Source organism: Hydractinia symbiolongicarpus, chromosome 3, assembly GCF_029227915.1.
Source record: "Hydractinia symbiolongicarpus strain clone_291-10 chromosome 3, HSymV2.1, whole genome shotgun sequence".
Lineage (NCBI taxonomy): Eukaryota > Metazoa > Cnidaria > Hydrozoa > Anthoathecata > Hydractiniidae > Hydractinia > Hydractinia symbiolongicarpus.
In genome coordinates, this window is record NC_079877.1 from 11,683,080 (window position 1) to 11,708,446 (window position 25,367).

The 25,367-nt window shown below is 32.6% G+C and overlaps 3 protein-coding genes across 4 annotated transcripts; all 3 read right to left on the reverse strand.

The window, feature by feature from the left end:
- Window positions 1-7,283: 7,283 nt before the first annotated feature.
- LOC130635733 (uncharacterized) lies at window positions 7,284-13,945 on the reverse strand. The gene is made up of 4 exons (XM_057445185.1): window positions 13,876-13,945; window positions 12,908-13,214; window positions 12,684-12,771; window positions 7,284-12,142 (listed from the first exon to the last, which is right to left on the reverse strand). Exons 2-4 carry the CDS (start codon window positions 13,211-13,213, stop codon window positions 11,754-11,756), a joined length of 783 nt encoding a protein of 260 aa, XP_057301168.1. The 5' UTR covers window position 13,214; window positions 13,876-13,945; the 3' UTR covers window positions 7,284-11,753.
- A 3,359-nt stretch (window positions 13,946-17,304) lies between these two features.
- LOC130636835 (uncharacterized) lies at window positions 17,305-19,118 on the reverse strand. The gene is made up of 4 exons (XM_057446684.1): window positions 18,761-19,118; window positions 18,411-18,719; window positions 18,191-18,262; window positions 17,305-17,958 (listed from the first exon to the last, which is right to left on the reverse strand). Exons 1-4 carry the CDS (start codon window positions 19,116-19,118, stop codon window positions 17,693-17,695), a joined length of 1,005 nt encoding a protein of 334 aa, XP_057302667.1. The 3' UTR covers window positions 17,305-17,692.
- Window positions 18,700-23,045, reverse strand: LOC130635734 (uncharacterized). Of its 2 annotated transcripts, none has more exons than XM_057445187.1 (5): window positions 21,829-23,045; window positions 20,926-21,040; window positions 20,650-20,684; window positions 20,402-20,494; window positions 18,700-20,075 (listed from the first exon to the last, which is right to left on the reverse strand). In XM_057445187.1, exons 2-5 carry the CDS (start codon window positions 20,983-20,985, stop codon window positions 19,928-19,930), a joined length of 336 nt encoding a protein of 111 aa, XP_057301170.1. In that variant the 5' UTR covers window positions 20,986-21,040; window positions 21,829-23,045; the 3' UTR covers window positions 18,700-19,927. The 2 variants fall into 2 exon arrangements, with proteins under 2 accessions (XP_057301170.1, XP_057301169.1); XM_057445186.1 differs by having other exon boundaries at window positions 22,676-23,044.
- Window positions 23,046-25,367: the final 2,322 nt, after the last annotated feature.

Sequence of the window (25,367 nt, forward strand, 5' to 3'; positions counted from 1 at the left end):
TAATCAACAAGATTTAAAATATTAAGGAAAAAAATAAAAATACATTTACATATAAATAAGTTTTCGGTCCCGTCGTTTTAGTAGTAATGGGAGTTGTATCCAAAATACTTTAGACTGGCACTGACTGGGGCATTAAACTTGAATAGAAGTGCTATTGATAATTTTTTTAAAAAGCATCAGCATTACTTGGTCATCTCCATCAGTTCTATGAAAAAGCTTAGCTTCACTTTATTTAAACGTAAATTCCCACCATTACATTTCCTTGTGCGTCCGAAAATTATCCTGGCATCGACGACAACAAAAACACCTTGATGAAAACAGAAGTTTTTCCTTCTGTTATCAAATATTTTTTGTAGCATTGTAGGATCATTGGTGTTTGGATGCTTAAGTGGAGAGTTTTCGGTGATACGGAAAATATCGATGTACGCATTGGATTGGAAACGTGAAAAGTATTTTAAGGATATAATTGATCAATAACATCGTGCAAAAATACCTCCTGTTAGCCCTAAAAAATTCTTGAGTAGAACATGGATTTATATAACGGCTTTTCAAAAGTTTTTATGCAGCATGCATGCAAATAAGTTCCGAATGCCACTCTTCACCTGATGGTTCTCTGCAACGTTGATTTACAAATCAAATATTATTTACGTGGGTTCTCACTATGGTAAACAAGTTGACGCTAATAAAGACTACAGGTGTGGGATGTAGTTTGCTCATGCTATCAAACTACAGATACCAAACAATGGATTTTATCCACATCGGTATTAAAAAACGGAGTTCTGTAAAGTAGCATGCCAAAATTATTCCATCATTGTTTTTCCACTACCGAAACATACAACAGAACAACAAATTGCAACGACTAAAAGAACATTATCTATCTTCCTTTAACCCTTATGAATTAAAAAGCTAGCTTCTAGAGGATGTACCTAGCATCCGCAGTCATACTGGGGTTTAGCAACTTTTTAAAATATTCATGAACATAATAGGCAAACGACGCGATCAAATTGGAATTCCTCTTGTTGGCTTAGTAAAAACATTGGCTTAGCATCATAGTAAAAAACAAAAAGGAAAATTTCCCCTGGGTTTATAATTCCTGAAGAGACATTTCCTGTTTTCCTTCCTTAGTGAGCTTCTATTTTTTGCAAGTGGGCACCTAGCTAAGTGTGTTTTTAGTTCATCATTTACGTACCTACAAGAAATGGTTGCACAGAATTAACATCTTATTATCATTTATCAATTTCAAAGAATATCCAGAAAATTGTGATTGTCTTAAGATATTCTCCGTAGTAGATTTCACTAATTTTTGCTAACTAAGAAATAATTCTTCGCGAAAAATATTTTTATTACATTTCCTTTTACTGCATTAACCTGTTATCAAAAATTTATTAATTTGACTACATGTAGTATTTTTGGAATATATATATATACATAAGTTTTCACTTTTTACCAACGAGATAAGTTGATCCATTTGGGTACTTCGAAAATGGAAAATGTTCACTTATCGTTACGGAAATACAGTAATTGAAACCAGAGTTCAATGGGGTATTTATAACGCTTCCCTTATCAGCAGTTAGTATAATTTCCCGCGAAACCTTCCAAACACGTGGCAACGATGTCTCAGCAACACCATTAAAGTAACAGTTATGTTTTAATTGCAAAGATGTCACTAAAACATGTGGTTTCCGCTTTGGTTAATTCAAATCATCCATAATGGTTAAAAAAAACCAATGCGTGGTAAACTCTCGATAATAAACAAATGGTTCATTAAAGCTTCTGGTAATTTTATGATTGTAATTATATTTTTGTTGCACAACTAATTACAAATTAATTGTAGTCGTCCATGGTAATTTCCCAGACGCATATGGAAAACTTAAAACCACGTTTTTGTTTAACTTCTCAGAAATTTATGACAGCGTGTTTGTAGCACTTGAAGTGGCAGATGCAATTCCATCTTGATTTACAAAAAAAAGGAATCCGTTGAAAAAGTATAATCACTTATTAAAAATGTATTCGTGTCCATTTTTGCCTTCGCTATTTTTTATGTTTCTCTAACGCACTTGTTGATCGACCGATCGTATTTTTGGTCTAGTCGTTTATGACAGTTTAGTCTCACGCTCAAACCGTTTTTTTTTTGTCACTTAGTTCAAGCACACAATAACTTTTATAGATTATAAATGTATCTTTGTGAAAATTAATGCATTGTTTAAAGCGTTTATCGGTGTCACAGAATACGATCAATTAGCAAAACTGAATAAAATTGATTTTTTTTCCGTTGAATTTTATCGAACATGCCTAAAAGCGTGTCATCAGCTATCAGGGGATTATAATTGTGTCAATGTTTGTATTTTTCTAATTATAATTAAAAAGACTGACATATTATATTATTAAAACTTTTGATGTTCTGCCAAGAAACATTACACAAATCTGATGCAGTGAAAAAAATTCACGGAAGTTGGATATCACAGTCAATATTTTCTTCTAATAATCATTTTTCTTCCAATTTTTAAATACGCGATATTCTAATTTTTGATGATATATTGAAATATACCCCTCATTTTCTTCAAAATTGTGTTCTTTCTTTAATGTTACTGAAAAAACATAAAAAACATATTGTTAACTCTCAATTTTTACTGAAGTTTTAGGGCTTAAAAAAAGGTACTGGAAAAGAATGCCCACTGAATTGGCAACTGTGGCTACACCGTTTGGAATTATTCTCTTAAATTTCGATATGTTTGCGACCATGAAATAATATTATAGGTCCTAACATAAGGTGATGTTACATTGAATAAGTAAAGCACATAAATTGACTACATGCCTCTTAAGCAGGTGATGTCAAATTCAATTTGTTGGATTAACACTATTCTACACTAAAAATATGGCCAAAAATCTCTTCCCATTTTCCGGAACGTTCATTACTTCCACAACTTTGAATCGGTCATTTTTGATACCAGAATTTTCAGCAAACCAAAATGAGCAAAAATTTAAAATTCACCTTCATAAATACTTGAACCAGCAATAAGAGTTTCTAGAAATAAAACAAGGTTGCGCTGCGTCAAGTGACAATTGTTCTCTCTTTCCACCAGGTATGACTCCATTCCATGAAGTTTTGGTGTATTGAATTATAGTAATATAAAGTATTACTAAATTAATATTGAACAAACTTCCTTTAAATCTGGACTGGGGAGTAGTGGAATGGTTAGAGAATGTATTAAAGTTACTAATTCAAGGACAGATTTTTTAAAAATTTAGGACCAAACAACTCGGAATTGAGAAGAAAGTATTCATACATGATATGAACAAATGATTTTCCATGTTCTACAACTACAGACGGTAAAGCCAGAACAGATATAAATGTAAAAAGTTTAGGGCAGAAAGGGGAAGGATCATTCTTAGAAGTAAGAATCCTTAATTCCATCGTTCCAAGTCATCAACGCCAAAAAATAACATTCTCCAAAAAAAAAGCAAAAAAAAAGCGTGTAACAAATACACCATGGATGTCGCACACGGGATATTTACGCCATTGATTTTCAGCATAAACGGTGGATCAGTCCGGACAACAAGCATATTTGTATCTAGACTAGCCAACATGGTTGCAGAAAATAAAATGACACATCAGAAGAAGTTGTGACGTTGCTTAGGTGCAAAGCTTCGTTTTTTGGGGGGGGGCGATCAGTAATTCTAAAATTTAATCTATCCGTAATATGTTCGACGACTACTAAGTGTTGATTACAAACGAGTTGGCTATTATCCATGAAAGTTGATTGTTAAATCGTTATCCAACAATCTTGGCCAATATATGTTGGTACAACACAGCTAATTTTGAAGTTCGCCTCTGCAAATAATTAGATCCACGCAATTTAAACTTGTCAAAGTTGACTAAATATTACGATTTAGAAACTTAAATAGTGCTAATTGTCGCTGACGTCAGCACGGACTATTTGTGCGATTATTTCGTAGTGCGGGCGTGCTAGAGAATACGACCACAAATTTCAAACGCTGTCTTCCTGACCTGCGTTTGTGCAAAAGTACAGGCTTTGCAGCATTCCGGGTGCGAAGCATTGACCGTTTGACTCTTTTGTTCATACTAGGAAAATGAGGAAAAAACTGCCTGAAAATATTGTCCCAATTTTTTTGTCCAAGGTTACGCTCTGTTGCTATAGTAATGTAAACTTTTCAATGTTTTTTGTCCTTTCACATTAATGCCTATGTTGATTTAGTGTTATACTAACTATAAAAATGCTTATTGTTATATATAGTTGATATAGCTTTAACCAAAGTTAGAAAAAGCTGTAAGGAAAAACTCAGAAACGATTTGGCGACGTCGCTTTTTATCCCTGCACAGGCTAATAAGGTTCGCCTTATGCCAAAATCAGTCAAATTCTCTGATATTTGGTCAATTTAACCAATTCAAGAATGGGGTGTAATGGTGTTATCAAAAACACTCAATATGAACAGAAGCATAACCAAACAATAAGCATTTTTATTCTTTCTCAATAAATATCAATCTTTATTTTCATCATCGTCGGGTCCAAAACAAACAAACAAAATGAACAAGACAGGAAGACTGAACTGGTATCCATCCAGTGAAAAGAAGCATATATAAAACATCTTACACTTAGACATGCATTGCAAGTTTCAGGTGTTAAAATGAGGGCAACCATAAAAAAGCAGTAAACACATAAGACGCAATTTAACTCTTTGCGTATTGCTGCGCGTCGACTGCCGTTTCAGGTGAGTTAGGCTAATTTTGAAACGAATGAAAACTTTACCGAGCCACTCGATCTTTCTGTGGTTACTGGCACAAATGAACGAAAGTATATTCCCGCAAAAATCTCTTAAAACCCTTAGACGCGAAAGTTAATTTCAAGGTTTTGCAGTGATTTGTATACCGTGAAAGTTTCTTCCGGCGAAAGTTCCTTTCTTCAAAGTTGTTGTAATAAATGCATCCTCATCCCAAGGGTTTGTTGCCTAAGTTAACGTCGCCAGCGCTTACTTGACGACTAAACAAGACCCTGATGCAGGCTGCTTTTCAACCAGTATATTAGTTACTACAGAAAATTAATGATTTGTCTCGCTGTTACAATTTCTGCAGCTAGTAAAACCAACTTGATCGACTCCTCGTTCTTCACATACACATGGCGAGCACTTTGTTTATGTTTCGTTTTCCAATGCTTGACTTTAGAAAGTTTTATTTTAAACAAAGTTATTATTTGTTCACCCCGAAACTATATTTTATAGTGATGAAATCTTTTAAGAAGCATTATTTATTAACAGAGTGGTAACGTGTGATTAGATAAAGCTGATTTTGTTGGAATATACTGATACAAGAACACAACTTAGGCTCAATATAGGTGGCTAGCGTTTATATTTTACAAGTTTGGTACCTCTTCGGGAAAATCTTTTTCTTTGGTTAGTACGTTTTTAGGATCTTAGCAAAGTATGTCTTGTGGATAATTTGATTTCAGCGGTAAACCCTTTTTGTGGTGCTTTTAGACCCAAATTTTGCTTCGAAACGTGACATTCTTCTAGCAAACTGTGACTTTTGTGGCTAAGTTTTGCACAAGTGGGATGTGTCTGCTAGCTAGCTATAAATAACAAACTAAAAAAAAATTACACTTGTTAAGTAGTCACATTATCAGTTGTTTAAAATTGGAAGATACATTTAATTGGTCTGACTAACACTACACTTTGGGAAGAGCACTTGGTTTTTTAGGTAGAAAAATAAATAAAAAACAAGATTTATTTTTATTCAGTAATGGCTTATTACGCTTGCCTATGTGCATCCATGTTAGCAAGATAGCTAGCTAGTTCTTTCTCACACCCACTTAAATTGCCAAAAGTCATGTTTTTTACTGAGCTTTAAAAAGAACCTTTATTTTCATTTAAAATGTCAACAATGCGAAATTGAAGCCCAAATAACATCTTTCGTAAAAATATTTACTGTTTCATTTTTCTCATAGTCAGGAATCCTCTTCTGTTTTAATGTTTTTGTAACAAAATTCGCTATCCTTATAGTAAATTGTTGCATATATTATGACGCGTGAATGAATTATCTATGTTGGATGTGCACCAATCGCATTACAGAACTCACTAGCCTGTACTGGGGTAATTTCGCCCCCGCCTCGATGTCAAAAAAGCAAAAACCCCTGGGGATGAGATTGGTAATAAAATCTCTTTACCTGTAATTTTCATCAATAATAACATAAGAATTATTTGTCTGGAAACAATTTTGAGAAAGGTTATTTTGAAATTAGCAGGTATTTGGTCTTCAGGTATAGCTGTACTATAAAGACGCACAGTTTTATCAAAACATATGAATAAATGTGTTTTCTGTGTGTTTATGTCTTTTGGATTATAACCATTTGTGTTGACGTCACAAAATAATCGGATGAAAACTTCACTATTTTTATTTATTCTAAATGTGACATATTATAATTAAGCCAGGATTTTGACAAAAGTTATGACTTCTGTGGATTTCAAGACCTTGAGAATTGAAAAAATAGAAAGAAAAGTCTTAACCCTAAGACTTAACAAAATACTAGATGTGTGAAAAATGAATTTTAGACAACACCGCAAAAACAACGAAGATACTAATTATTGGGACGAAAAGACTGTATAGAAAAAATTTTAAATCAGCGCTTTTTTGTTACGGAACACCTGTGAGGGATTAAAAAAAACGAGAGACATACATGCTGAATGACATATTATTTGGTGATAAAAATTGACACAGTTCCATTTAAGTCATTTTCTTCACTTCTTAATATATCGCAGTTTCTTACTTATGTCATCCGTTGGATTCCTGGTATATTTATTGAATAAACACAAAAAAAAAAAAATAATCTTACTCAAAAAAATTATTTTTAGAAAGTCATTGGTAAGAAAGATGACGTCATAGTTCCATTTTTCCACGAATCTTAAATCTTATGGTTTATACGGGAAATCCGCTACGCTGATTGGCTAAAAATCCTTCACTACGGGCGTTAGCAACAAATATGGTTACTAAAAATGTAAACAAACAACTTCTCCAGAAAATTTGTAACATAACTAGCTGCATACAGACTCAAAAATCAACTTACAGTAACATTTAAAAACTCGCATCACTTCGGAATGTTGATAATTTTAAATCAACTGCGTTTTTAATATCAATATTTATGATGGCAACAATGAGCAACAAGCAAAACGGCGTCGAATTTGGTTGACGAGACAAAGGATTTTATATATAGATATTCGAATGTTTTTTTATTTCTTTTTGTATGTGTATTTGAAAAATTGATACAATGAACTTCGAATCGAATATTTTCTTCCTTTATTAAATTCTGGTTTTACAACCTTTTTACAAGTTTAGAAAACAATCCTGGTTTCTACAAACCCAAACAAAATACCATTATTTTATCTATATATTCGGAGAAATAATAATCTCGGTCAGAGTATCAACCTCGCAAGCTTGATCTATACTTTTTCCTTTGGGTAACATTTTTCGGTCTGAATAGACAAAACAGTTTATATTGTGTTAATATAATGACGTCATTGGAATAATAAATGAAACACCGTCTAACTTCATGATAACTAACAGAATTAAATAATAGTGAAGTTAGTGAACAGTCTATTATCATGTAACCCTTTTATATGAATGTCACCAATTTTTGAATTTCAAACATATATTATTTCTTACAAATTATGCAATAGCACCCCTCAAAGTACAATGTTTTCGTCAAAAGTTCCAATAAAGGTAAGGAAAGGTTAAAAGATTTCAGCACTAAATCTCGTTAAGGTTACGTAGTCGGGTGCGAAAGATGTACATTATTAACATAATGGTGCTTTATAAAAAAGAATATATTCTGAACCAGGGGCGGATCTAGGGTTAGGCAGCCTAGGCAATTGCCTAAGCCTAGTTTTGTGAACTAGAAAAAAAATTCTCTATAGATAGAATAATCTAAAAAAAAACTAAATTATTTTTATCAATTTATTTTTGGCATCCGCCGATTTCGACTATGACGATGCGCGGCGTGCGTGTTTTATTTTACTCAAATAAGCAAACCCGGGGCGATCTTAGGCAAAATGTATATTCGCCTAAAACGTCCGCGGGTTTTAAAGTTCCGAATGAATGAAAATCACAGATGGAAGAAAAAACGCCTAAAACGTCCGCGGGTTTTCAAGTTCCAATGAATGAAATTCTGGAATGTGAAGAAAAAACGCCTAAAACGTCCGTGGGTTTTAAAGTTTAAACGCCTAAAACGACCACGGGTACGGTTACATGGAGTGGATGTTTCTTTTTCAGCATGGTTTACCTGGATCAGGTCCAATTGCAGGGAGCACTTCAAATGTCTAGAATATTAAAGCAATTGTATGCCACCTAAGTTAAATAAAGAAGTTTTGAATTTGGAAACCTTTTCAGATATTGAAAGGATTGGAAATGCTGGAGAGAAGTATTTTGGCCACGTGTGCCGTGTTGTTGTCTCAAACCAAACCTTTATCTTCCTCTGCAAGAGACAATAAATTCAGTAATACTTGAAATATTTTAGTTTTAGCTGCTCCTGAATTTTAGGCACTTTTGTGTCAAGAACTATTCTTAAAAGTGGTAAACCACCAGATGTTCTTACAAAACGTGTAATTTAAATCTTTTTCTTATCAAAACAAAAGGTTTTAACTTGGCCTTGATCAAATGCATTGTTTAAAAACATAAAAGCCCAATGCCAAACGAGATAGCTAACGGAGGCAATTTATGTAAACACTGTCTTGGCGGTCGAAAGATGTTTTGATGTGTATGTTAAATTCGGTATAGAGTATTACTAGCTACCTGTATGTGTATTAGTTGGAATTTTGTTAGTTTTTTTTCTTTAACGTCTTAAGGGTCACTGGCTTCGTGTAGGCTTCGTGTAGCCGTTTATGCAACTGTGTATCTTTGTTTCTGTTTGGGAGAGAATACATTCTTGTAAGATAACTAAGGGACAGCTCTTTCATGAACGCAAAAGTCCAAGCTAAATGTTAATAGATCTGCAGATCCCCTTTCCCTCCCCTAAACATCAAATCAGAAAAGGTAATCTTTGAATGTTGTCAGTCCTTGAAACCATAAGCACTCATCCATGTGTCCCTGCTAAGCAGGTAGACACTAAAAGTTATTAATTCTTTCTGTTCTCTAAGAAATCGATGTATACAGTATGAGATATAATTAAACGTCAAAGGATTCTACCTCGTCCTACCGCCAAATTTATACGCTTAGCATATACTTTTTTATTGTGATTGTCCCTAAGAACTTTGACTTTGTGGGAACTTTTAAACAGTGCATTTTATATGCAACATCCCACTGCTCATTTTAAAACTTTTAAGAACACGAGAAGATCTCTTTGACTTTCCCATGTTACTTTTAATTGTAATAATATTGCTAAAAACAAAAGAATGAAGCAATACCTAATCTAAGAATATTCCAAGTTTGTTTTATAATATTTCTTATTCTCATCTTGCTGAGCAATACATTGATATAATTTTGTTTTAGGATAAGATATTTTGATGTCACCCTGGTACCTAAGATGAATATTCTTCTGACAATGAAAATCACCATCAATTAAAAGAACACAGATTTGTTAATCCTTATAATATTGGAAAACTGTAAACAATGGATATATATCTGGTATAATCCACAAAGTTGTGTTTCATAAGAGGAACTAAGAAGGTGAAAAAAATCAATCAAAATAATTTGTATTTTGATGTCACCCTGGTACCTATGATGAATATTCAAGTAAATAACACAGAAGATTTGTTCTGAATCCTTATAATATTGGAAAACTGTAAACAATGGATATATATCTGGTATAATCCACAAAGTTGGTGAAAAAAATCAATCAAAATAACTTGTGAATATTCAAGTAAATCATAGAAATGATTTTCACGTAAAACATATACAGATCGAAACAAGAATTGCATGTTAAAAAACGTTCTGTTACAGACTGTAAACTAACAAAATGTCATGTCAACTTATGGATATGAGTAGGATTTGTATATATGTTGCTTTTTATATGAGAATCTTCATAATTGGCTTATAGTTACTAAAACTTTCTTAAAGATTTTACAGTATTAAAATATTTTTTAAACATAGTTGACAGGGACATGTAAGGGTAAATAATATGAGACATCTTAAATGTTTTGATGTTATTTTTCTAATTTCTAACTCTTTTCTGGCTTAATAAACTGCCTTTCTCTTGTGAGAATTTCATAGCATTAAAATTAATGCTTAATAGAAATTGGTGCAAAACTACACCAGTAACCCTAATGCTAAACTGTATTAACTTCATGAAGAGGTGATTACTATATACTTTTTGTACACGTTTATTATATGTTGCGATCTTACACTGTAAGTCTAACTGGAAATCTTTCATTCTTTTATATGCTGGTTTTCTTTGTGCATTTGCAGGTTGTTACCACAGACTATAATTTTCCAAACAATATTTCTACGTTGCACTACTGTTGACTATCTATTCCTAAAATTGTCTTGTAATGTAATTTTTTGTTGTATTGTTAGTTATTAGACTTATTGCATGTTTTGAAATGAAGCAAATCCCCAACTTATTACTTGTACTCGTATTATGTGCGCAAAACGAAAAAAGATGCTAAGATACTTAATACCAATATGTGATTCAAAGAAATTATGGAAACGCTAACCCTGTTTCAAATCGAATTTGCTAACCAGACGCATTTTCCATCCGCATGTTTTAACAAGGATAAAGTGGTAAAACTACGGGGGTTACTGTTATTTGTTTGGCTATAAAGAAACTTTCGTTTCTAATCTAGAAGGATTCTAAATAACTAAAAACCTTACTTTTGGGAAAATTTTAGTTCCTTTTACAGCAAAAACACAAAACGGCCGATTTACCTCGTACAACACCACAACCCTTGACATTACTTTGCCAAAAAATCTATGAAATTTTGCCTAACCAGAAAAAAATCCTAGATCCGCCCCTGTGAACCCTTTGTTTTTGATAAAAAAAGGCTAAAGATTCTTCTTGTCAATAAAAAAGTGAAACAAATTATTTAAAAAACTAAACAAAAAATTATAAATATTACTCGTAAATAAATTTTATTACGAAAACAATAAATCGTAATGTTGGCATAAAACAATAAATAATCAATGCTCAAATTCGTATTATTCCACGTTAAAAAAGCGCACCTAAAACGACACCACCAACTATTTGCACAAAATTGATATTGAAGGTACAATATTAGTATCTAGAAATAAAGTCTTTCTTATTTATGGATTTTCTTATAGCAAGTTTAAGTTTCCTGAGATTAGTTTCATAATAAAAGCCAACCTCGTCCGCAGGACCTGTTAGGCTTTTTATAAGTCGTCCAATTATAAAAAGCCTAACAGGTCCTGAAGACGAGGTTGAATAAAAGCAAGCTACAGGTTAAACCTTACAGGGTTTTTCAAAACAATTGGTGTTATGTATTGGACACTTGTAGTACAAGCCTTGTTCGACAACAATGTAGTACTTTGCCCAATTCCTTAATGTTTCTGGGGATATTTTTTTCCCAAGAAGTGCCCATTGTTATTGCTGTGACGCGATATTGTGAACTTTACGATGGAGAAAAAATCTTACGTATTTATTTTGTTTGAAGATAGATATAATAGAAAGGAATTACATGTACTTGCCGTTGGAACGACTTTATTTTGTGAAAATTTCTAAAATTTGCAAAATTATTCTAGCAATATTAACCTCGTTAAAATAAGTGCGAAAGTAAAGAATAAGACAAGTTATAAGTTACACGTCAACGTAAGCCTTCATATCGTAGCAAGCTACATAACTGCCTCTTGTATGGTGCAGCACTACATATCGCCCGGACAGGTAATCAGCGCATTCTACCACCACCTTAACTTTTGGCAAATAAGGGACCAATGAGCAAAATGAATTACCCGTGTTATGATTTGTATTTCCGATGCTGAGCTGAAGATGTTCATCACCGTAGATCGAAACGGTGACAAACCTAATTAACCTTTCTGCTCCAAGGTCCAACGACATAAATGAATTTGAGTCTGCAATTGTCATGGCAAAAGTTGATGGTTTAGAATCGGCTAAATGATAAGCCACATACGGTGCATTTTCTCCTGGGTAAAGGTAAGGGGTTCCATACATGCCTTGAAATTGGTCAGCTGGAAAATAATTTTTTCAACACTTTTAGCTTGATGTTAAACTTTTGCTATCCCATTTAAGAAGAGCGGGAAACAGCAGTTTAAGTAATATGTTTAAAATTATTACATGTACCTCATAACAAACAGAACAAAAAAAAGGAAAAGAAAAACATGCGCAAATGAAATTCCTGACAGGCGACAGTGAATATTGTAATGTATTGATTAGGCCTAACTTCGACAGTTAAATTTTAACATCCAGTGCTTTTAAAGAATTTTAAATATTTATAAAAAAAATCACAAGTTTCCAGATAAATTTTCGTAATAATAAAATGTACATATACTTACTTGACACAATTTCGTTTTAGAAACAATGGGTAACTGTTTTAAAATACTTTCTTTTCATGTTGCATATACTTCTTATTAATTAAATAATTCCCACCAGGATTAACTTCTCAGTCCACAAATTTTAAAAAAAAATTTGTTGCTTAATTTATCCATCGCTTTAAAGGCATTTTTATTACTGATGCAAAAAATTTTTATATTTGTAACATTTAGTACTTACCGAGGCATTGATAGCCAGGATCTTCGCAAATGTCAATACAAGCAGACTTATAGTGACAAGGTGATAAGGAACGACAAACAGGACCTCTCTAAGAACGAATGAGAATCTAGTTATTAGTTGCTTCGCTAATCCAGGTCGACTTATATTTCAAATTGTTTAATTTCCACAAATATTGAAAATGTGTGAAAAAATACTTTCTTTGGGTTTTAATTAAAAAATCTTACATTTTGGGTACCATAGTTTGTTGAATAGAATTTCCAGCCAGACACGCTTTGCTCTGTCCCAGAGTTACTTGCCAACAGCTCGCATGACGTGTTGTCACTTTTGTGGTTGAAACAAACACAGCTATCGCGCGAGAGACATAAGAGAGCGCAATCACGTGCAATGACATCTGCGTGTGTTTCGAGCACCGTCCCAGTGTGTCTTATGTCTGGTTTCATGATAGTGAAGTTTGCATGACGCTTGCAGGGTAATCTGGTAATGTATGCAGCACAAGGTAGCACGGAGGTTAGGATGATGAGGTAAAGCATACTAAGATGAAAGAAATTCTTATGTTGTTATTTAAAGCACAAAAATCTCTTTTTTAAGAAATTAGATATCACTGATATATCCTTTAAAGATTCAAGGCCATATCATGTGTACTGGCAACACTCTCATTAGATTAATATTGTTACAAAAATTGCCAGAAATATATAAAAGTAACAGGAACTTAAAATGCTTAAAAATAAACAATTTAGACTTGTTTAAAGTTACATAAATCGATGCGGAAAAGTACTTGTTTAAAATTCTGAAAAGTGACTTTTCAAAAATTTTAACGAATGTATGAGATGGAACTATGATTTTTATTCTTGTGTCAACGGCCGTAAAGTAATGTCTTATAGTAAGTTTTTGATATGCATCTCTTTTGAAACACGTTGTATAAATAGTGTGTTCTTTGTTTCAACTTCAATAACTTTGGGGCGAAAACCATCGTAATATACTCTTGGCATGTTTAAGATTAAAAGATCTGAGAATGCAAACTGGTGTAAGAATCACCCCTAAGATGCTGTTTTTTTAGGCACTTTACTTCAACTGACAGAAAGACAGCTGGATTTCGTGGGTGACAAATACCTCAGTGATAAAAAACCACTTTTTACTGGCGTTCTTAAAATTCTTTGTCTTCATTAACAAAAAATTTAAATTCAGAATTTACCTGCCTGTGCCAATTTAATCTTCTATCTTTATAAGCTTCCTTATTCATTTTTTTTGGATGTTTATTTGAGAGATGACTTGACAACACATTAATTATTCATTACATCTAACAGAATGTATTTATGATTAATAATATATAAGTATTGCTTTAGAAATATGAATACTATGAATAAAAAAATCTATTACCTCGCAGTGGAGTGTTTTGCAGTATCATGTTTTACTAATGCATTTTACTGGTTATTTTGAAACACTTAAGTAGCCTGAATCAAAAAAAAAAAATGTTTTGATATACTGTATAGAGCAGAAACCACGTGAAAATCATAGAATTTAAACACTCAGTGCTTGTGATGGTAAAAAGCTACAAATCTAATAACTTGTGGTTAATAAGAACGCAAACTTAATTTTTTTTAACTGTGCGCTATGCGATCTTCTTGAAAACGGCCGCTGCTTGCTCTTCTTCCTCCTCCGTGGAAGGGTACATTAATTATTCATTTTATATGGAATCAAGTAGAGAGTGCGTCTATCTATCTATCTATCTATCTATCTATCTATCTATCTATCTATCTATCTATCTATCTATCTATCTATCTATCTATCTATCTATCTATCTATCTATCTATCTATCTATCTATCTATCTATCTATCTATCTATCTATCTATCTATCTATCTATCTATCTATCTATCTATCTATCTATCTATCTATCTATCTATCTATCTATCTATCTATCTATCTATCTATCTATCTATCTATCTATCTATCTATCTATCTATCTATCTATCTATCTATCTATCTATCTATCTATCTATCTATCTATCTATCTATCTATCTATCTATCTATCTATCTATCTATCTATCTATCTATCTATCTGTATAGGTAAATAGGTTACGTTTTCTACCTCAAAGAAAAGTCATATTATAAAACCGCGCGTGATGTTTGAAGGGCTGCCAAAGGTTATTTTATATTTTTTAATAAATTTGCAACAAGAAAACCTAAAAGTTTTGTAAAAGTGTTGCGATTAAAAAAAAATGAGCAAGCTAAAGTTAAGATAGTAGGAATCGTAACCTACGTCGTGGTAAGTAGAATTAGGGCGTGGTATGGGAAAATATTGATTATATGGGTAAAGATCATCCTACCACGCACCAAAATAGGCCCCTAATTAATTACCACCATTCGCCATTATCCAGTTTTTAACGATTTTTTAAAAAAAAAATTCGAGTGCAATCACATACATAACATACCCCTTATCTTTTTAAAAGTAGGTCTTTTTTGCGATTTTGGGGGCTTCATGTTTGCACTGTCACTGTGTAAACGTACTGTGTCAAAAAATCTTGAAATTACACATGAACATTCTGCTAACATACACTCGCATTCGTACCAAAGGATTTGACGTGTAGTCACTTCAATTAGGATTTCTGGACCTGTCTGTTAGAGGTACCCTCGAAAATTTAACACGTAGTTAACGTAACCTTTTCAAGATATGCACAACAACAACAAAACTTTCTTAAATTTTGATTATTCTTCATCAAATCATGTGGTTAAATACTTTTTAAGTTTGAAATTGTGTTTATATAATTGCTTTTTGATATTGCTACTCTGTTTCTAGTCGGATGTATTCTTAATATTCTATCGATGAGTTACGTTATCGACCTGAGTATAAAAATTGCGCATATTAACCCTTTTTGTGTCTATGAAGGTATATGAAAGAGAATCTCTTTATTAGCCCATGTAAAATAAATAAATGTGCTAAGAATTAACGTAGTATTATCTCTTTCATCATGGTGTTGCTGTCTTACGATCTATCACAGCATGGAAGTGGAAAGGTCGCAGACTTTTCCTACGGCGCGGAATCGGAAAAACGATCTTAGTGCACTCTAGTTTTCGTATTGTCTTTGTAAGAAACAAAACGGTGATAGACATAACAAGAGGTTATTATGTGAAAGGTGTTTCTATTAATTTTTTGATTATGTGTCGTCAACCAAAGTTGAGGCTAGTATATTGAGGGAAGGGGGGTGCGGTAGTGCATTACCGCTAGGAGGTGGGTGTTGTTGGGCAAAACATTTTCCTAAACAAAATTTATCGTGTGTTGGCTTATATTTCATAACGTTTGTAGGAATAATTTCTAGATAACACAAGACAAACAAAATTTATGCATTAGACGATGACTGTCAACAATATTTTATGCTGACGTCAGCTTTTTTAATCAATATTCCAGTTTTCAAAGAATTTTTTACATATAATTTCGTTGTCATTTATAACTTTTAGCACTTCTTTTCACATCTTCCTGACAAACACAAAAAACAACTACTTTTTGGTAAACGTTGGTATTTCGCGCTGGCTGAAATCGTTAAAATCCATCGAGAATAATGTACAAGTACGAGTAATACAAGTAAACCGTACTCTGTAATAGCCAAACTAGAGGTTCTTATCGCTTTTTTCGGTTGGGAAAACCTTTGAGATTGCTACGCAATGACGACGTATACAATTTCCAACATAATTTCCTATTTAACAATGTATAGACAGAATAATAAATATTGAACTATTGTTGATTGTTGCGTCATCCTTTATCTCCAAGATTTGTTTTGGGAGAAGAAGAAGAATCTTAATAACGCTACTTAAATTTGTGCTTTGATGTCTGCTTTGTCTTGCTGTCTATATATAAAAGCCAAATCATAATATCGCAAGTATAATTGTTAGTGGTCAAAACTGCTATTGTATTACCCACAGTTTTTATAATAACGTGCTGTTCAAGTTATAATACGGATGCGTTATTTACAGACTCGAACATGTTAAAAATATAGTAGCGTGACCTAACAATAGTGCTGCGCCATTAACCGGGACATTATTTTACCTTCTTGGCACACGCTGCAATAAATGACCATTGTTACTATTCTCGACTTTACCTCACTTTTATGACAGTATGTTGCGTATTTATTTGAAAGGATATTTTTGTTTTTATTCCAATTTGTTTTAAACAGATGAGGACACTCCCGCTCTTTACTGCAGGGTACTTTACAGAATACTGTTTCAAAATTAAATAGACCGTTCCTGGAGTTTAGCTGATACTTTTCGTTATAATTTCGTGATTTCTAACCGACTTATTAAGTACTAAATTTAGCTAGATGTGGCAATTTCCTGTTAGGAACCCCATTTAATATTTGTCCCCTACGGTAGTATAACATTTATACTTCTTTTTTCAAAACGCCTATTTCCCCTTAACGAGCATCAAGGGCGCTTAATCGTGCATTTATTGACTGTTTTTAGTTACTTATTCAAAAAATTCACGAGTTACGTGGCATCACCTAGGCACATGGCAGTTCTCCCTAACGGCGACTCATAACGATAAAGGCAATGTAATAAGGATTCACAAGGTACACGTTTTTTGTTATAAGCAAACGATGTTAGGGTGAATGATGAATAATGTAGCAAATTACGGAAATTTTGTTCATTGTTTTTGCATAACTAAATATATATATAGAAAAATAACATACATAAAAATGTCAAGTGATGCACATAAAACATAACTTGTATACTGCAAAACGATATAACTATTTTTAACAAATGGTACTTATTTTAATCCATACTCTTGTCTCAGCACCGTTAAGAATTAAAACGTGCGCTACAGATCTTTTTTTTAACGAACCATAAGAATTCAAAGAAAATGAAAACATTCTCGATACATACAATGAGGAGCGTTTAATAGTGGGAAAAATAATTAGAAGTGTGCGAAACTACACCAAATTATAGTTAAATGTTTCGTACAGTAAAGGTAGAAATAAAACAGTTTAGAGACACTTTCTTCTGGAACTTTTTCTGTACTACAAGCGCTCATATTTAAGCCTTGTTTGTATTTGCGACATGTCAAAGTTTTGTAGTACACGTTTTCCAACAGAGCTTGATTCGAGTGCACGTTCTACTCTATTGATGGATATTGGTCCAGAACGAATGATCTCGGCACACTTTTCGACAATGATGTTAGCTTCAACATTCGAGAAAATTTTTTCCTTCCCAGAAACTGTATTTTCATAATCATCATCTTCACTTTCTTCGTCAACATCTTCGTTTTCACCATGATGCTTATCTACTATATCAAAAACAAAATTGTGTTTTCGCAACAAGAGCACACCACACACTATTAAGCCTTAACTAAAGAAATATTGGATCGGGCTGCTTTAAGTGCATAAACTTTCGCAACAGAAATATTCGCGAATTGTAAATTTCACAAAAAAATTGCATTTCGCGAGTTTCTGCCTGTGAAAGCTTCAGCGCTTTTTTCAAAATCAATTAAGCTAGCAAGTAGCACAACACAAACATACCTCCTTTTGACACAGATTGTTTGTATTCAGTTGCAATAGAGGAGCATGAGTTGTCAACAGCATCATTACCATCTATTAAAAGATAGGAAATGAATTCTTTTAAATTTAATAAAAAAACAGGCACAATTTTCATGAAAATCTTTATATTTATACTAACGTAAAACAAATAAAAGTCACCAATACAACATATAAGAAGAAAAATGCGATAGTTTTAACCTACCTTTCTCCTCTTCCGTGACTCCATAGCGCCAGTAGCTTCTCAATTTATCTAAAATCTGCCTATCAGACAAATGAATAAGATGGATAAACTTTTCACGTAGATTACGTACATCGCCAATTCTGACAGATTTCGCAGTCAAAAACTGCTTAAATAGAGTCTCCAACTCCCCGACTTCGGCATCAGTCCACGTTTTCTTTTTTTCGTAAATATTTGTTTTGCCACGTTTGTTGAAAGTTTCCTCCAAGGCAGCTGTACCCTTAAGGGCATACTTTTCCTTTTCTATCAAACGGTAGTATTTTTTGAGGTGCTCTCAGAGTGCGTCAACAGGCTAGCAACATATGGAGCTTCACTTGGATTTTTATCTTCAATGATGGTGGATCCAGACTTTTGAAATATATTTGAAGTGATGTTTTTCCTCACTGGCGGATCGTTTTCACCATAAACACCGGACCTTTTCCAAGTGCTATTAATTTGTTTCGATATTGCTCCAGATTCTAACATCTTGCCATTATATGAAACAAAAACATTTTCAAAGTCACTGTGTATCTGACTGCGAATTGAATCGAAAAAAATTAAGAGCTGTTGGTACAAGGTTTCTCTCGTACACAGATTAACAGGACCGTGTTTCCTAAATGTCTTGTGACGTTTTACTTTAATAATATATTTACCATCACGAAATACAGCAGCCTTCACCTCATCGATGTTCATGTTGCTAGGTACGCCAGACCTCTGACAATTAATTATAGTTATTTCCGTTATGAGAAAATCCCGTATACACGCATATTCTTAACGAGACAAGGTGTTTTCTCGGTAAGGGCTACGAAAATTTTTAATTATCGAGATAGCCTCCTTTGCACTGGCAGACTCCTCATACCGTTGGATCTGCTCAGGCGTGATAAGCACTTGTTGCTCCTCCATCTGTCTCTCAAGCTGCTGTATCTCTACCGTTCCATTATTAGATTTGCTCCATCGAGATACACTAACTTTCATCCTTAAAATCATATCTGGTGCTATTCCAGGTAGATGGATCTCCTCAGTAAGGAGAAAGTCATAGAAGTGTGGCAGTGACAAAATATACCGTTTAATGGTTAAAGCTTTGTATTCCTTTGTCTTTTCGGCATACGTTGTCAAAAAGGTGTCGCGAATTTTATATTTTCTGACTAAATCACTGGGATATGAGGAATCCAAAGCTGCCCAAATATCTCTCAATTGCTGCTTTGACTGAATAGCACTCTTTTGGCAACTCTTTCCTCCATCAACTGAAATTTTATCTCTCTAAAATTTCAGCAGAGTCAACCACTTCGTCATCTTCCATGTCACTATCCGAATCTGTTACTTCGGAACAGTGGCGATCATCAGTGGCGACATGCTTGGCAGGGATGGATGTCATATGTGTACTTCGTTGTTTGATGCAACGTCACACACCCTGGCTAATTTCAACATACTATAATAGTAAGGTCCTTTTGATAGTTTGTGGACGTCTTGGAGGTGCAAACTCATTCTTTTGTTTCGACAACCTAAAACCTAACACCTGGTTTCCTCAATCCGTATATGCCAACGCAATATTTTGCCTTACTCTGGGGCCAATAGTGTACTTCTATCATGTGCCGAGATAAATTTGTAACACAACTATCACATGACTGTAATGGACATTTTTTGCGGTTTCTATGAAACAATTCAAACAATTAAATTAACATAGTTTGAGACTGCAAGAAAACGGTGGGAAACAGAAATTTCTTCTTAGTATTTTAATTGCAATATGTCTTGCACGAGTTGAATTTCGCAGGAATATATTACATTTAAACTAAGATTTTCGGCAGAATGAAGCTTTTGCAGAATATTTTTGTTCGAATTTCTGGTTTAGCTAATTTTTTTTCTCTTTTACTTTCAAATAATAATTTGAATACATTAATAATATAATTCGAATAAAGGAGATACGAGAAACAAAAAATCTACATGTTGTAAATAGTATATGGCAGTAAAAATCATACTTTTCGATAGGTAAGCTTGTAGAGTCTGTTGAAAGTTGGTTCTCGAGCTCTGAAATTTTCTTCTTCAACCTGATATTTTCTCTCATCAACATACTAAGGCAAGGATAAAAGAATTTAAGGAATCTAAGATTAGTAACAGTTAAGGCTGCAGACTCTTTCTTATATGCGCAACTTCAATTCTTAATTTAATCTTAAATTAGATGGTTATACAGCAATTTCAGTACATATTAAAAAAGAAATAAACATACCTTTCTAAACTATTTGACGTAGACGATGTTTCAACCTGAAACAAACAATATCAAAACCTGATTATAGACCTGACAATAAAAGAAAGACTTTCATCGTTTTTTCCAATGACTTTTAATTTGCAATGAAGCGCCTCAACATTTTTACTTCGTACCCTGATGTCACTATCAACATCACTATAAAATTTGACAAAAAACCTAGCTGAAAATTTCCTTTTTTTTGTTATAAAAAATTATAATAAGTAACAATGTGTTTCGAAAAATGTGTGCCATACTTACTTTCCAATTGTTACCATTTTTTTCCGAAGATAATAGGATAGGCCATGCCATCAGTCCCATTCCTTGTAATAACTGTTATGGTACCAACCAATACAAATGATTCTTGAAGATTTCGCTATATAAAAATGTATACACATATATTTACCATTGTCAAAAAAAAATTCACACACTTTGTGCCAACTGTATTAAAAAGACATCCACACAGCTACATATAGTTTTAAAAATATGTTAAAAAGGTGAGTTGATACAAAAGAAGTTGAGTTTAGATCTAACACAGTCTAGATCAGATTGGAAGAGGGTCATTAATATACCCCGTCCAACCCATGCTAGCATGGAAAACGGACGTTAAGCCGAGAATGATGATGATGTGAGTATGGATTGTGTGATTCCATAATATGTGGAATATGATATTTCTGTATATAATTCAGTTTATATTAAATATATTAATAATATTAATTATATTAGCCAGTTTATATTAATTATATTAAAAATTACCTTCCGTAAAGAATAATTTTCACAAATTAGTCATTTTAAAAAATTTCAAAAATTTATTTTTGAAATAAATTTTTGAAACTTGCTTTGCAGTGAATTAGTTTGCAATTTTAGTTTAGGTCCTTATAAATTATTTGGGATTTATATAGCTTTCAATTAAAGCTGCTTACAAGATTCAGAAATCTTTTTGTTTTGCTAAAAATTCATGTTGATTAATTTTAACAAATAAACCTTTTTGCAGGAAAGACTTATTTTCACAAATTGACTTTTGCAGAAATTGTACACGTATATATTTTCACTAATTGTCAATACAAAACTTCCTAGAAATAAAAATATACTGCTAAGAACAAGAAAAAGGTATATAATAGTATATATATAATAGGTGTATACACACAAAAGACTGTTGTTTACCTTACTATTACCAAAACTCATGATAAAATATGCTTCCTACTTTTCTTGTGACCTGCTTTGACAATTCCAACTTGAAAAATGATTTTTTTTATTCTGACAATGTAAAATATATATGAAATACTTGAGCAAAGCACAACTGCAGTGTGATATAAAAGAAAGCTTAATTGTGTACTTAACTAAATTATCATAATAAAAACCGGTGATATAAGTTCTTTGAAAGCATGGGTACAACAGACAACACACTTTTTTAACAATAATTTATAACAGCTTTTGTTATGATTTGATATCATTTTGATTAGGAATAATATATCTATAAACAACACTGGTTGTTTAAAACAAGTGTGTGGGGTCTCCAGAAAAACAACTTCAAGCATGGTCATTATTTTTAAAAAACAAGAGAAAAATAAACAAAATGTTTTAAAAACAAATAGGTGTGAGTCTCTCGAAAAACAACTACAAGCATGGATATTGTCTTTAAAGAAACAAGAAAAACATAAGTAAGAATAAATTTAGTGAAAATAAAATGAGCTTTTAAACAAACGCTCAGAGGTCATATCAAAATACCAACATGAGAATAAGGACTATATAAAAACACACTACAGCAATATACTTAACTACACAAAAAGACTACCAAGAAACATAATGCTATTGTTAAATGACCATAGCTATAGCTCTTTAATTCTACTAATGTTATTTCATTGAACAAACCTAAAAAGTTCAGATTGCTATTTGGGGTGTTACTAGCTACAAAACGTTAGCTAGCTATGCACTTTGGTTGCCCACAAAAAATATATTTACATAAGCATTTACAACATTTAAAACTGTTAAATGACAAAATAAAACTTACCAAAGAAAAAAAGCTTTTCTGTTTCTTATATCTGATTGATATGATTAAAAAACAACAACAACAATCCTTAACTGAGAGTATCTTTCACGCCGCAAGCCGCCCTTATGATTTATTTTTAATATTTGCACATGCGCGTTGACGTAGAAAACGTAACCGCCATGTCGTGGGTAACCGACGTAACCTAAGCGTAACCTACTGCTGGGTAGGAAACGTAACCGTCGTACGTAGGAAAGGTAACCGACGTAGAAAACGTAACCTAAAACAGTAGGATTCGGTACTGTTTTCGGTCAGGAGAGTAACTGTGAATATATCTATCTATCTATCTATCTATCTATCTATCTATCTATCTATCTATCTATCTATCTATCTATCTATCTATCTATCTATCTATCTATCTATCTAGAGAACCTATATAACGTTTTTCTGATGCTTAACAAAAGGTAGCTAGCTGTCCTTGAATTTTATTAACTTGAAACAAATTTCTAGTACGAAGAAACAGTTTTTAGCCGCTAGAAATGAAATACAGTGGGATCCCGCTAAAGCAGACACCGTCTTAAGCGAACAGCTCTATAAGACAAAAAGTGGTACTTGGGACGGATACATTTTAGGTTAAACTCTTATGAAAGTATCTATAAAGCGGACAGTCATAAAGCGGACACTCAGTAAGACACTTAATTGAAATTCTTCACTTTAAACGATAGCGGACATTATAAAAAAAACATAGCAACTAATAATATTCAATGTTTTTACATTTTTTTATTTCAGACGTTTTACAAATGTTTTATTTAGATTATTGAATACTTTATTTTTATGTTTTTTTTCGCTTGTTGTCAACAATTGTATGACAGTTTGAAAATCGTCAACTGAAGAAACGAGAAAAAACGTCAATCAAAAATTACTTTGTATAATTTTACAGTCTATTTTTTGTTATGAGTAATGGTTTATGCACAAATAAACAATCTCTTAATTTACAATCTTCATAAATTAAAGCGGGCACCCTAAATGTTAAATTGCTAAAAAACAAACAAAGAAAAGTAGAAATCCTTCAAAACTGATTACTGCGGGCATACTATACGTCTGTGCAAGAAAACTGTTCAGGCAAGTAACTACAAAACAAACAAACAAAGTATTAGCAACGCTCTATTGGTTACAAAAAAACAACATTATAAAAGTCGGATTGGATTCGTTTTTGTTAACGTTCGTCAAAAGTAGAAAAAAAAAAGAAAACTATTTCCCTTTCCATCGCTAAAAATCAAAATGTGATTAAAATGTTTCTTTCATATTCCAACCTTTCTTGAGCTTGTCTTTAATACTATTACACCGCATTACCTGCAGATGAATAATCAGTGCACAAATTGTTTACAAGAGTACAATAAAAATTGCTCATGTGTTCAACTGCAAAACAAACAGCTGGTGGTAAAACTAATCTAATATAGTATACATCTTTAATTCTTCACGTTTGGCCTAGACAAGATATAACATCAACATTACCACTCCATTTTAGCACAAAAAGCTAGGTAAAAAACACCTGCAAATAACATCAACAAAAAGCTACCCATTCTGTTGGAAACCCTTTGCGAGGTGGATAATAACTCCTTAAAACACCAGTTCTTATGAAATTTGTATTAGAATTAATTACTTGATAATCTTAGGGCAATAACAATATCGGAAATGAAGGTGACTAACGCGTTCTGTTTACTTGCAGTTGCTACATTTTTTGTTAAAAAGCACTCATGCGCTGTCAATAATCTATTAGCTTAGGTATTATTTAATAACTTCACATCCCTATGGTCAAACTTTACAATGTTTTCTTTTATCAAATCCATGAAAGAACTATGATATACATTTACAAAAATGTTTGACGCATGCTAGGTTTACTGAAGTAATGTTAAAGGCAGAGCTGCGTAACGGCATTGGGGAGCGGTACGGGTCCTTTAGGTAACAAAGGTCAATTCTCACCGTCAAATTGCTAAAAAAACAATTTGATAGGATTGAAGGCATTAATAAGTGATAAAACTAATGCGTTACATGTTTGCAGTTAAAGGGTATGTAGGTATGACTAGCTAAATAATAAAAAAAAATAATTATGAAAAAAATCAACAAAAATATTTGTTATTCAATGTTAATCGTTTCTCGAACACTGAATATTGTTAGAAAAAGCAAAATAAATCTTCCAACATAATTATACTTTTAATAAACTCATTATCACAAGAAATCTCAGATAAACGCTTAATTCATAATTCCTAGGAGAAAATTCCAAGAATACAACAATATGATTTTTACATATTCAGGAAACTAACATTTATTGACGTATTTTTGATTTTCTTGGAAAAGCTTTCACAATTTTGTAATATATACTTACAGTTGTAGCAATTCCACAGAACTTACGCTGATACTTATTTAAAAACAAATGGATGGAAAGAAGCCAAATTTTGTTTTGCGTCTGTGCAACAAGATTATGTTTGCAAGCTATAGTAATTTGCCTAATGTAGATTTTTTCAATATTTTTTTAACATATATATGTATGTAAAGCACATTACTTGTTGTGTAACTGCAAAAATATAGACATTTTCAAATTTCAAAAAATTTCTTAACAAATTCAATAACCAAAAATAAACTCTAGAAGGAACCATGGTGAAACAAACATATAACAAATGGTTAAACATTGGTTATTATTTAAATGACAAATTGC

Coding starts and splice junctions, on each gene's coding strand:
- LOC130635733 (XM_057445185.1), bottom strand. CDS start 13,213: ATGCTTTACCTCATCATCCTAACCTCCGTGCTACCTTGTGCTGCATAC. Junction 12,772..12,907: donor CAAACTATGGTACCCAAAAT/GTAAGATTTTTT, acceptor ATTCGTTCTTAG/AGAGGTCCTGTTTGTCGTTC. Junction 12,143..12,683: donor TCCTGGCTATCAATGCCTCG/GTAAGTACTAAA, acceptor ATTATTTTCCAG/CTGACCAATTTCAAGGCATG.
- LOC130636835 (XM_057446684.1), bottom strand. CDS start 19,118: ATGAACATCGATGAGGTGAAGGCTGCTGTATTTCGTGATGGTAAATAT. Junction 18,720..18,760: donor CATTGAAGATAAAAATCCAA/GTGAAGCTCCAT, acceptor ACGCACTCTGAG/AGCACCTCAAAAAATACTAC. Junction 18,263..18,410: donor AGTCACGGAAGAGGAGAAAG/GTAGGTTAAAAC, acceptor ATCTTTTAATAG/ATGGTAATGATGCTGTTGAC.
- LOC130635734 (XM_057445187.1), bottom strand. CDS start 20,985: ATGGGACTGATGGCATGGCCTATCCTATTATCTTCGGAAAAAAATGGT. Junction 20,685..20,925: donor AAAATGGTAACAATTGGAAA/GTAAGTATGGCA, acceptor TGTTTGTTTCAG/GTTGAAACATCGTCTACGTC. Junction 20,076..20,401: donor ACAAGCTTACCTATCGAAAA/GTATGATTTTTA, acceptor ATTGTTTCATAG/AAACCGCAAAAAATGTCCAT.